Consider the following 13,541-nt stretch of genomic DNA (forward strand, 5'->3'; position numbering starts at 1 on the left):
AAAGTAATTGAAAAAGTTGAAGCCAGAAAAATACATGATAATATTTAGAAAGCACATAAGAATTTCTTTTGATTTCATGGAGAAGGAAGTACTATTGTGAATCTTATGCAATTGCATTTTGCTTTTATAACAATTGCAGTTCTTCCAAAAGAAAATCCCCATACAAGTTTTTTGAATTACTAGGATTTTAGGACGGTGGAAATGAATCAATGAAGAGGAATGCTGGCTGTGATTACAGGCTGAGATTCAGTAGAATAGAAAGTTCACTTGGCAAAATTTTCAACAAAATTCCAAGTGTGAATGCAAGTCACAAGGGGGATCTTAGTGGTTTTCAGTTCAGAGAAAGTAGGTGCATGAACAGGGATAGAGAGCAATAAAGGAGAACATAGCTGAAAGGGAGGAACACATTGGTATTCATTAACTCAGCTACTGGAGGTGAAAGAGGCAACAAAATGTGTCTTGGGAGATTGGATATCTTGAGGGAGCAAGAGTGTCCTGCCAGAGACCTGAGGATGGTAAGGCAAAGAAGAGTGCAGGGTGGTGTCAGGAAGCGTGAGTAGACCTACCAAGACTCATGCATGTGTAAAACCCTTTCTTGAGTGTCCAGCTCTAAACCCACATCTCACCCATTGCTGGAGTGTGAAGCTGTGACCCTGACATAACTGTGCAGTCAGATCCACACCTGAGGGGGGGGCCATAAAGAGCATGACGTGTGCATGCAGAAGGGCAAACTCTGTCTTGTACTTCTACTGAGAGTGTAAAAAGGATGCTGAAGGTGGAATTTAGGGTGTTTAAGGGAATTTGAAATGTTTATTTTGAAAATTTTTTAACATGAACCGTTACTAAGTTTGGTCTGTATGCATGTTCAAACTGCAGGGGGAAAGAGAAGCTTTCAGTTTATGGCTCTGTAGTTCCTATTATGTTCAGCTCTGAAAAAAAGCACAAGTTAAGTGTTGTGGCTTGTGTGAGATTTGAAGGGATTTACTGAAATTGAGTGACACCTTTTCTGTATCTCTTGACCCCCTGTGGTGATTGTTCAGTGCATTAACAGGAATACTTGGTTTCACACTTTAGTGGGAATCCCTTTGTGTGTTGGGCAGCATTAGTTAGGGTTTAGTCATACAAGCAATGCTCTTAAAGCAGAGATTTAGACATGACTTACGACATGGATGGGGTTTAGTTTGGATTTTTTCAGATTGGCCTTTAATTTGAGAACTCAGATGTTTTAGGGGATGTTTTAATTTATAAAGGCACTTGTAAATGTGTCACTTTGTAACAGTGGGCCAGTACTATGTGCATTTATATAGTCAGATAACATACTTATCTAGTAGGCAAACAAAACCCAAAAGCATAAAAACTCAGACCCTCAGTAATTACACTCCATTGAATAAAGAAATGCTAAACTAAAACAACAAGATTATAGTTTGCAGTAGTACAGTATTGAAGTTATGCTTTTGCTTCACCTATTTTTGTTTACAGACTGATAGTTTACAGACTGTTTACAAAACTGATAGGTTTTTTTGTTTACAGTCCTGATTCTTCTAGGACTAGTTTGGTGTTTTTGAAAATAGGAATGCTTGGTTAATTTCACTATGTGAGCAATTACTTGTCACAGACAGTAATAGACTTTCAAAAATATTTTTTCTTTTATACTAGAAATGAAATAACAGATTTTGTGCAAACCTAAGTGATTGGAATCGTAATTTCCTCTATAAATAGAGGTACAGTTCTCTGTGAATGATAGTGAAGGATGTGATGCTGTGGCTGTAGCTGAAATGTGGTTGAAAGTAGTCATGTAGAACTACAGCTTGAAGCAACAAATATGTAAAGTCAAAGGTCAGAATGCAAAGGGAAGAGGCCTTTAATGATACACTTGAAGTAATTTGCAGCCCAGGAGAAGTTTTGTTTGCTTGGTTTTTTTACATATGAGAAAGTAATGATATAATAATGCTTTATAATGTTTAATAACAGTTTCTTAACACTAAATAATATGTCAGTTTTCCTATTAAATATTTAGTGCTCCTGGATAAAACTAGATATACTGCTAGATGTGTGAGCATGATTGTGTGTCTAAGTGTATAGTAAAATGCAATGTTAGTGGTGAGGTTTTTGGTTCAGTTCCCCCTGAGTGTTTGAAGCAATTGACAGACAGGTTTCATTTTTATATTTGTAACAAAACACATCAGCCTGTATTGTTGAATGCAAAAGCCCAGCTTTTCTCATCTTGTGTATGAAAAGTTACTTTATCTGTTACAGTCTAAATATGTAATTTTCTTTCTTGTCATGACTGACTGTACAAAAATACAGGGCAAAAACCCAGCTGCACAGACTGCATGTATGTATATGTGTCTACATACCTGTGTATATATACTTATTTTGACAACTTCAGTTAGATATATTTATCTTTGTTGCTATACTCTATGAGCATTTCACCTTTCTAAATGAGGGAAATGCTGTTGCCCTTTCTCAATTTGTACATGAGACACTAACATAAATCAACTTGCATGTGGTAATGCAGGAATATTTTGGTAGAACAGAGTAGACAGAGGCCATAGTGTGTAACAGAAGCTTTCTCTTCACAAGGCACCGTATGGACAAGACAAAGGGTGATGGACACAAATTGTACCAGAGAATCTTTTTTTTTTATAGTGAGAACATTCTTTGACTGAAACAATTTCCCTAGAGTTCCCATCACTGGGAGCTTTTGGGGTGCAACTGGACAGGGTGCTAGATCATCTCAGATCAGGTCCCTGACCCATGAAAGTTTGCTTCAGATGTTCTTTCAAGGCTCCTTCTAACCTGACTGTTCTGTGATTCAATGGTGAGTCTTGTAATTTTGGTTGCAAACCAATGCTCAGTCTATTGGATTGACCTTCCTCTATAGGTAAGCAACTTCAGACTCCCTCGCTAGCATGAAACAAAACAAAACCAGCAAAAAACCCAGCCTTATTTTATGTAACTAATTCTGAATCTAGACCATTCTTTTCAGCTTTTACTGTAACAGTTTAATAGGGCTCTCTTTTTCAGAACTGTTTTTGGAGTAATTTTTTTTCCTTCAAGTAAGAAAGAAATAGTACCACCCTCAGCTTTTCCTTTCTGATTGCCTACATGCTGTTCTAACAGCAATGCTGCAGTGTTACATTAGCTTAGAACTAAAATCCATTGATCACTTATGTTAATTGTATTTTTATTAAGTACTTTTAACAAATTGCCGTCAGAAGAAAGGAAGATTTGTTCTTGTATCAATGGAATTGATGGAGAGGAGAGTGAAAGCTGCTTCCCATGGTTTTTTTGCTTCTATTTGTTAATTTAAAAAAAAATTCTGTATAGCCTTTTCTTCTCATAAACGTGTCTTTGGTAATGTTTGTGAAGCTGTTGAATCACTGAATTAGCTTAGTTTTCAGTGTGGGCAGTCTTTGTTTCATGTTATTTTGTTGTTGTTGTTGTTGTAGTTTGGGGGTTTTTGTTTGGTTTTTCAGGTTTTTTTCTTTTTTTGTTAAGCCGTGCTTTCTTCTGAGGTGGGAGACTGAAATGGTTGTGTTGATTCAGAAGGAAGTGTTTGCTTCATGTGGCTCAGCATTATTGCATTTCTCATTCACTTAGTACACAGCAAAGCATCACATAGTTAAGCACAAATCATTTAATATCTTTTATTCTTTTGGTGGCTTCAGTTTGCCAGTGCCTGAATAGTCATTGGTTTGGCTTGATAGTAACAACCTTTCATCCTATCTTATATATGTTTCTGAAATAAATCAAGCCTTATATATTATTGAAATTTATACGAATCACAATTAATGCAGAAAAAAAAATGACCTAGTTGATGTTGCAGCCATTTTCTTAAAGATGCTAAAATATGGAAATGGAAGTCTTTCCAGTCCCTTCACCATTATTTTTGTAAAGTTATCAGCTGAGCCAATGCACTGGGGACAGTATATGTCAAGGAAGGAATAGAATCCAAGAGGTGAAAGGGAGAGTGCCTGAAGCCAGCGCTGCCACCAAGTAAGCCAGGAGAGACAGCGGGTGGGACAGAGGCAGCTTGATGGTTGCTGAGGTGGGGCTGTGTATCACAGCTTGCTTCCTTGCACCAGGTGTATGGTGGGGAAAGAGAAGACTTGCATGTTGTCTCAGAAAAAGGAATTGGGAATTAAACAGGCAGCTACTGTTTGAAGCTTCTCCTGGATGTGACCCACAAGAGCATCAGAGTGCTGTGCTGGGACTGACGGGTTGTCACAGTGAGGGCGCCGAGAGCAGCTGCTGCCATGTTTAGCAGTCACTCTTAAATTTTCAAAGCAAGAGAGCTGCTTGTGAGGAAGCCTGCCAGATCTCAGCTCAGGAGAGGCCAGCATGTGTTTCTGGAAACTGGAGCAGCTGCATGTAGGCATGTCAAATCATCTCCACCGAGAATGAAACTTTTCTGACCTTAGCTGTGCACTTTGACACGGCAGCGAAGTCTGATGTTTGCAGCATGCTGTTGCAGCCTGTCCTGCTCAGAGACTTCTGCTGATAGATCCAGCTCATTATTGGATTCTAGATGAGGCTGACCCACAGCCTGAGGTACTTTAGGAAGCTAAAACTGTGTGCTATTTAAAAAGGCCATGTACTCAAAGGTATTAGGAAAAGCTTCATTTCCCTGCACCAGTGTAGTGCCGCAACCTGTTACATGACCCGACACCAATTAAGTGTCTTAATGCCTGGAAGACTTTTTCTTGAGAATACCAAGTATTCTTGTAATCATCGTGGCATAAGTGGAACTGCTTTGGCTGTGTTGTCTAGGGATTTACATAGTTTGTGGATAATCAGTGGAACTAGAAACAATTCTAAAATATACTTGCAGATTATGATCTTAATGATGCCTGAAAGCATTTTTTAAATGAAATTTGAGGTTATTTTAATTGAAATAATGTTTAAAATCTAATTTACTCTTCATTTACTGTCTGTGTTGGATTCAACTCTTAGGGAAAAACCATACCACTTAACTCCAGTACCCTTTATAGTCTGCTCAACTTATTTTTGGTCTGTCTGGATCAATGTTCGGGTAGTACATGGTGAAAGAAAACTTTAACAGTGGCCTGGTAGTTCTTGAAGAAGTGTCTGCATTATTCTGTGCTTTTAATATTTTTAGCTAGAAACAAAGTTATGAGTTTGGTTAACTAGGTTGCTACAGATTCCTAGGCAGGCTTGACCAGTCACCCCACTTGATACCTCAGTGAAACACTTCTGAACAGAGTTGTTCTGGAGATACATCAATTAAAGGTCAAGAGATGGCACATTACTGTGGTAGTGAAAGCTGTATAGATATCAAGAAAATTGAGGTGCATTTGAATTTTGAAGATTTTTTGGTAGTTAACTTGAATTCAATTTCATAAAGAAGTGTTTGAGTTTTATGGCTTATACTGCATATCTTTTAAAAGAGAAAATTTTTATTAATTGAAAAGGGAAAGTAGAAAGGGAGGAGTGTGCTAAGTATTCTTCACAGAAAGCTTTGCAACAGCAAAAATAAAGGCAGCATATATTTGTGATTTTTTTTTTGGCACAAAAATAAAAAATTTTTTTTTGAAATCTAACTGATCGCTATTACAAATTTTATTTCTCTTTTCTGCAGTTCTGAGGTCAAATGCCACAGGAGATGAGCTCTCTTTTAAAGTTTAGAGTGGGAGGATGGAGAGGATGAGGGGAGTTGGGAACTATTCAGATCTCATCAACCATATAACTTGACAGCTTTGTAAATAGAACACAGAGAAAACTGGTGCACTTCAGTTTTGCACATGCACTGATAAAAAATGAACAGTCAATTTTTTGTATCTTTGCTGGACTGCTAAATTATAAAGTCCAAGATTTCAAAGGGTTTGAATCCATCATCTAAATCATATCCTTCAGTTTGGGGAATGTGGTTAATTATGAATACAAATCTTTTTGAAGTTCTGCCTGGTTTACAAGCTTAAATATTTATTTGCACCTGCCAGGCAGTTAACTACCTCAAATATTATGTGAACAGAAAAAGCACATACATAAAGTTTTAGTTGTTATGAATTGGTATCTGTGGAATTCCTGGCAAGGACTTAGAAACCATCTTTGAAAAGATGGGAGACTGTAAATTCCTTGGGCAGAAGATTTCTTTGTGTTGCATCCACCATTTTTATAGCTTTAAAGTAAACTATTCCATGATGCAAAGGATCACGAGGATGTGTCCATATCCATACATCCAGCTATAGCAAAGCAGATCTGATCTAGAGACAATTTACTCAGCTTTGGTAGTTTGGGCCAGTGAGTGAAAGTGTTGAATTCTAACTTTTTTTCCCTGCTTGTTTTTTGATCCAAAGCTTCAAAGGTAGTCTGGGAAGGAAAACTTAATAATTAAGTTAATTCAAGCCTTATATTTGAAAGTTTGATAGGACTTGGAAGGGACTGATTCCAAGTGATTTATCAAAAGATCCAAATGTAAATGGTTTAACTGAGTGGTATAATATATTCCACAATGCTACTGTTTGGATAAGCTAACTAGAAAGAGTAGGTATTTAGAAAGAGTGTGTCAAAGATTAATGATATTCAATTAAAAAGTTTATTTAGACTTAGGGAGAGCAAAATCTAACACAAGTTTGTCTGGTTCCAGTCCCTAGTGGTAATCATCTAGCTTTGTGTACAGTCTTACAATTACATAAATGAAATGGAGTGTAAAACTTAACACAGGAAGATACAGCTGAAACTGACATGGCTTTGGCATTGATTCCTAGGAGAAACTTGTCAATTTGAAATAAAATTGTATAAAATTCTCTATATCTGAGGTAAGTAAAAAAAAGAAAATAAATAGTTTTATATTTTTTAAAGCTTTTTGCCTACAAGCTTTAATATGTTCCCAGTATATCACAGGAGGACCGTGCTGTACAGTGTATGAAACTGTAGGATGATTTTTGTTTTTTTACTAACTGCAATGATTTCTCTGTCTGCTCCTTGATCTGAAAAATACTCAGTAGTAACAAACTACATTTCAGCTAAAAGAAAGCAAAAGAAAAACTAAAAAGAATTGACTAATTTTGTGGATCTAGAGACTAAATTTATGGATTTGTTTTTACTGTCTTTTTGTAGTTACTTTCATAAATTTTTCATTTTCTACATACTTGAGGGCTTGTTCCTCAGAGGAGAGTGAAGTTTTTTCTTAGGAAAGAGCAAAGGAATAAAGGAAAATTAAAAATTCTTAGAATGTCCTGTAAAATGCATCTGAAGTTGTTTGTTGTTACTTTACCATTTCAGGTTAGAGGCCTATTGGCCAGCTTGATCACAAAGCTTCTCCCGTAGATGCTTTCTCAGCACAAAGCCTTGGAGAATCCAAGTGTGTTGGATCTTGGAGAATCTGAGAGTGTTTCTAAAATTTAAAAGCTTTTTTTTTGCTGCAGATTTGGTTAGGTTGGTGACTTTGGAAAAAGTTTTTTGTGTGCATCAAACCTGTGCATGTTTATGTGCATCAAACTGGTGGAAACCTCCTCTGAAGTTGCCCTAGTTGAAGATTTCCTGCAGCTTTCCCACTGGGAAGATGCCCTAATCTCCCACTGAAAATACATAGGAGAGCAAGGTCCCCATATTGTGCCTTTCCTAATTAGTTCTTTCTGGCAATTTGTTGTGTTCCCCTTGCAGTTTTGTGGTGTATCACTAATGCAGCAAATCAAACTTCAGCTACCGAGCAAAATTGATAGGATATTTGGACGATAAAAGGGAATAGCAGCTCCTGGTAACTTGGTAACTCCTAAGATGTTGATTGATAGTTCTTGGTAATCAGTTCATAGGATTCAGTCCCCAAACTTTTATATATGGCTTGGTGTTTGTCTTTGCAGCTTGTCCATTGTATTAGGTGCCCTTTTGCAAATGCATGGAAATGATACCTTTAAACTGCTAAATTTGGAAGAAATAACCAACCATAATAATATTACTTGTATAGTAAAATATTGTGCCTCCCTGTGATCTGCAGATCTATTAAACTTTTCTGACAGTTTGAGAGCTGTTAGAGCTGTAGTGGGTTGAGTTTTTGAGATTCTTAGTGGCTAAGCAACATTTTGTGCCTAACTGATGGTCATTAACCAGCTCTGGTTTATTTGGTAACTGAAGTCCTAAGCTTTTGAAGATCAGTGCACTCTCTTTGGCAATTAACTTTGTTCACCTTAGCTATGAACCTTGATATCAAAGTGCTTCTTTGCTGTTTTTGTAACTGAGTAAGTGCCTTCATACTTCACTTGTCCCAGTTTCTTCGCTTTCACATGACTGACCTAATTAAAAAACAGACAGCTCAATAATTCTACCATAAGCTAGTAATAATGAAACTGTGGGAGTCCTTGAAGCCCTTTATCATTCAAATACACAGTGGTTTCATGAATAAAGTGGATGACTAAGTATTACTTATAGAAGTAAGGGAGATTATTAGCAGTGGAAGACGCATTTGAACTTGCTGAAAGGCTGGCTTTTGTCTCGAGAAAGACCTACTCTCAGTAATAATTACAGCAGGTCTTCATTTTATCCCAGCATTCTCTTCTTGTTCACGCTTTCAGTGACTGAATAGCTTGCTATTGCTTGTTAATCCCTGCAGGAATGCGGCTTTGGATACGGGGAGGATGCGCAGTGCATGACATGCAGGCCAAACAGATTCAAGGAAGACTGGGGCTTTCAGAAGTGCAAGCCTTGTCTGGATTGTGCCTTGGTTAACAGGTTTCAGAAGGCCAACTGTTCTGCCACCAGCAATGCACTATGTGGGGACTGTTTACCAGGGTAAGACTGTTTCTGAAGATGAGACTTGAACAAATTCTAACCTAATTTACATTAAAATTGCTTGTTGATGTTTTCTGGATAAATGTTGGTACCCTTTGTGTATGTATGAAGGTCCTGTGTTCTAATCTTGGCCTTACTGTATTATCCCAACTCATCATTTCTGAATTGTAGGCATAATTTTCTACAAAAATGGTTTGATAATTACCTACTTGGTCTGTGCGAGTATTGTCTGTACAGCACCTGAGCAAAATACCTCAAACAGTGTTACTGGTGACTTAGTTCATTGTTATAAACATATAAACATTTTAAAACATGCACTACTACCTTCTTCAAAAATTATCACGTTATTTGCTCGCATTTTTTTCCCTCCTTAGATCAATGCCTAATAATTCTCATGCACATAGATTCTTAGGTCAAAAGCAGTGGTTGTGGTTTACTGTCTGAAATTTCTTTCACCTTTCTTTTCTTCAAAATTCATAAAGCATGATCCTAGCTGAAAATCATAAATTAATCTGAAAGAATTGTTTGCTGAAACTGCTGTTATAAATCAAGAGCTGTGCTTCATTTGTTGTCCTGTCATCCCAAAACTCTGTTACTAATTTTCTGTGTTTGTATTATTAAATCTTAAGATCTCTAAAAGGGTATTCTTTACATTGTTGCCAAGTTCTGATATTAGAAACACCTGCCATGAATTTGTAAAAAGACATTTTTGTTGCTTTTTTGAACTGGTAATTTAACTGATAGGAGCAGTGTATGAGAACTGATTTGCAATTGTAACAGCCTTTGTATTTTCAGAGTATATATTTCAGAAATGCTTAGAAGTTCGTACATTTGTTTGGTATCTATATTTCAACTGTTATATTTTATATTTTTTTTTACTTAATTTTTTTAATACCTACTGTCAAATACCTGAGCACTGTTGAAGCTTCTGCCGTTACTCCTTCTTAAGCTAGAGGTGAAATCTCTTCATTTAAAAGCACTTAGTACAGGTTTGGTAGCTAATCTTAGCTTAAGTCACTGTACAAGAAGGTGCAGCATTATAGATGTTACTCACAACTGCTTTTGATACTACTTGCAGCCACATGGTAAATTGATTTATGCTCTTATAGCAAATTAATGTAAAAGTATTGTAGGGCTTACTTGGTTGTCAGCAAGGAGATGTTCTTCCTCTGTAAACAATATAAGCTGAATTTTGGAAAATGAGAAAGGATTAAAAAAGAAGCCACATTAGGACATGAATGAAAGGTAAAGCTCAACTGGAGGACATGGGAATGCTTCTCAGTATTCCAGTCAAGAATGCCTCCTAGATAGGTGTGTTGGGTATGTTTTAAAATGAGAGCTGCTTCTACAGCCTGAGTTTTCTGGCAGCTAAGCTGGAAACAGGAGGAAGGAGGGAGGGAGTCATGGCCATGGCAAGGGTAGTCACGGGACACCTGGTCTGGATACCACCACTCATGCCTGTCCTTTAGTTTAGATGCTGCCCCAACAAATGGAGGATACAGGTAGGCCAACCAAATAGTTTAACTGATGTTTTACCTCTCAGCAGCCTTATTTATTTCTGTTTAGCATGGGTTTACAACGTGCCATTCTCAATTGTTCAGCTTCAAAATACTACGGTGAACATGTCAGCTAAAAACAAATATTAACACATTTTGTTCAGAGTAAATGATCACAGTGACCCCTTCAGTCTTGAAGCCTGTGGATCTGTTTCTGTTCACATTAATAAAGTGGGAGTTTCTTGAGCAGTTGGAAAGCTGTTTGCATTAGCTGATAAAAGCTTCATACTTTCATGACATTTGCAGTGTTAGGAATATGACATCAGTAGAGTTAGTACCTTTTATTTAATGTGCCACTACCACTACAGAAAAAAGTCCAGGTACTCATTTTGAACAGGCCACTGCTGCTGATTCTGTCTTAGTACTGTGTAATCGTTGGAAGACAGACAGACAGACCTATTTGATTAGGAGCTGTAGGTAAGTTCTTTAGGGGGTGTCATACATAAAAATTTGAAATACAGCATTCTAAAGTTCTGCTTTTTCTTTGGTGCTGCTCTTGTTCCCTGATTGGGAATGTAGGGTTTTGCCAGTCACTGTAGTCAGTATGATCTTCAAACATTAGCTCAGTAATAAAGTTCTTGAAGGGTCTTTAAATAAAATGTCCCTGATATCCAGCATATTATATATTTTTAGAGGTGATAATTACCTTGTAATATATAGATCAAATTCTTCCCTTTTAGTTTTTAAACATGTAACTAAGCTTGCATAAGGTAAGTTCTTAATGCGTGTCATTAATGTGTGTTGTGATCTGTGTGGAAAATGGGATATTGATTTCTGTCCGAAATCTCCAGAACTGTTTATTTCTTCTGTGAATATAAGATTATAGAGACCATGCATTTGGACTAACAGATCTAGATGTTTTCCTCAATTTGTTTTCAATCTGTCTTGTCCTATTAATTAATAGCTACTGTATTTTTGTTTACTTTTATTTACTTTTATTTTCTTCTGTTTCCTGATTGTTTGCATTGAGACCCAGACTGACAAAACTTGCAGTTATAGAAGATTTTGTTTCAACACCTGAATTATTTTGTGAGGAATAATAACTGGTTTCGATTAACTATTTTTTCACATTCTTCTGTCTTCTAGATTTTATAGGAAGACTAAGCTTGGAGGCTTTCAAGACATGGAATGTGTTCCTTGTGGTGATCCTCCTCCTCCGTATGAGCCTCACTGTAAGTGCTGGTTTTCCTGTTTTCTCTTTTAACTTTGAAGCCTGGCAAAAAAAAAAAAGTCAGTCACAGTTACAAACTCTTTTTAAAATTAATTTCATTGTTGGTAAATGATTTTGTTCATACATTTCAGCAGGCCCAGCAGTATCATTGAGAAGTTCGCACAAATAGCCAGTCCCTTGCGGATAAACATTCCTGTCACACCACATGGTCAGGGAGTCTTGATTCCACTTCTGATCTTGTCTTATAATTTTTTAATTTCTGTGTTAGTGCCAAAAGAAAACCAATCTTCCTAGACCCTCTGAAAACTATTAGGTAGGGTAGTATCCTTTCCTGACATCCAAAAAGGTATTTGTTGATCCGTTTCAAAATGACTTTTATACTATGGTTACAGTGAGAGAGAACAATATAGATAATAACTTTATATTCTTGTGTACTGTTAAAAGGAAGTAAGTAATTGGTTTGTCTATTTGCTTTTTGCCAATGAGAGAATTAGAATTTCTTCAAAAGGAGAGAACCTCTTTATTCTGTAGCAGAAGCCTTGTTACCACTTTTCCAAGACTGTTGGTGGTCTACATTGCATCATGTTTTTAATTCAATGAAAAGAGTAAACTATTCTTTTTGTGTTTATTGCTGTCTACTTTATAAAATAAAATATTCATGTGATTCAAAATAATGACGTAGAAAATCTTGGGGTTACTTGTTTGTTTCTGTAACGGTGAAGTTATGTTTTAGGAGTTTTTTTTCCCTCTAGTTCAAACTGGAACATTTGTTTATAGAAAGAATAAATTGTCCTGAAATACTTTCAGGGTCCTGAAATACTTTATGCTACTTTAATAAATACACACAGTTTCTTATAAATATCCTTTCTTTTTTCTAATTGTGTAAAATTAAAATAGAACCAAGAGTATACTATTCTGCATTAAACCCATATTGTTCAATAGTTTTATATTGTATTAACTTCAATGAAACAATTCTTCTTCAGCATTTCATACATTGCTTTAATAGTCTTTTGCAAATAAACCAAACTTCCTTCTTTTTTTTCCATCCTAGTTTTAGTGCCTTTTGGGTAATAAACTTCTAAAACCAGATTTTCAAACATTTTCCACATCTATGAAAACTTTTACTTTTAAGGACTGCAAGACTCAAAGCCGGTAAATCAGAGAATAAGTCAAATAAGTTCTAATGTTTGCAGCAGTAACTCATGCCCATGTATAACATAAGCCTAGAAAGTAAATTCAAAAATGTTAAAGTATTTTTGTAGTCTAGACAATATCTCAGAGTGTTTAGAAAGAATGTTCTTCATATCAAACACTGTCGGGTTTAATGCCAAGAATGAAATGCTGATCTCGACTTACTGAAGTAAATCACTCAAATTCAATGAGTTGCAGAAGTTATTTCTAGACAGAGTATAGACATGCCATTTCATATATGTATGTATTTTAATTCCTTCAACTGGGCAAAATCAGTATTATCCCCTTCATCTGTTTTTACTCATTTTTAATCTACAAAAAAAAAAGAAAGTTAGTAAAATGTAAAGTGCAGCAATGTCATTCTAATGAAGGATCTCTAACTCATAAATTCATTTTACGTGTTTTTTTCTCTTTTTTTGTTCGTTCCCCTCTAAGAAAGTGTGCTCTTCAAACATGAATTCTGTTCTCTAGCATAATCAAAGAAGGGAAGAGGAAATTATCTGCCTTATCATTCGCCTTTGACTGTAGTTAGTGACTTGTGTATTTCGTATTTTTCAAAGTCACAAGTTATTCTTTTGAAAAGGTGATGAAAGAACAGTTGCCAAGTCTTCTGAAATAACTCAGATTGTTTAGTTTATAGTGATTTGGCTTTTGTAATTGAGCCTGAGCTTGGATCCTAAATTGAACCATTAGGAAGCTATTACTCATTTTAAATGGACAACAGGCAACCCCATGGAAAAGAGCATTTTCTCTGGCACAAGCTGCAGTGGCAAATCCAGATTAGAGACATTTTCATTCCCTACTCTCATGGCTGGCACACCACCTTTGGCTAAATGACAGAAGTGGTAACAGCAAAGTTGTGAGAATTGGCA

General features: G+C 36.3%; 1 protein-coding gene across 3 annotated transcripts in view; it reads left to right on the forward strand.

The window, feature by feature from the left end:
* The window catches only part of TNFRSF19 (TNF receptor superfamily member 19), a 57,434-nt gene that overhangs the window by 13,416 nt on the left and 30,477 nt on the right, over positions 1-13,541 (forward strand). For all 3 annotated transcript variants that reach the window (XM_059838751.1, XM_059838753.1, XM_059838752.1), the window contains 2 exons: positions 8,573-8,751; positions 11,394-11,479. In XM_059838751.1, the coding sequence (XP_059694734.1) occupies positions 8,573-8,751; positions 11,394-11,479 (265 nt within the window). The remainder of the gene's footprint in view (positions 1-8,572; positions 8,752-11,393; positions 11,480-13,541) is intronic.

The sequence above is a fragment of the Haemorhous mexicanus genome, chromosome 2, assembly GCF_027477595.1.
Source record: "Haemorhous mexicanus isolate bHaeMex1 chromosome 2, bHaeMex1.pri, whole genome shotgun sequence".
NCBI classification, from domain to species: Eukaryota; Metazoa; Chordata; class Aves; order Passeriformes; family Fringillidae; genus Haemorhous; species Haemorhous mexicanus.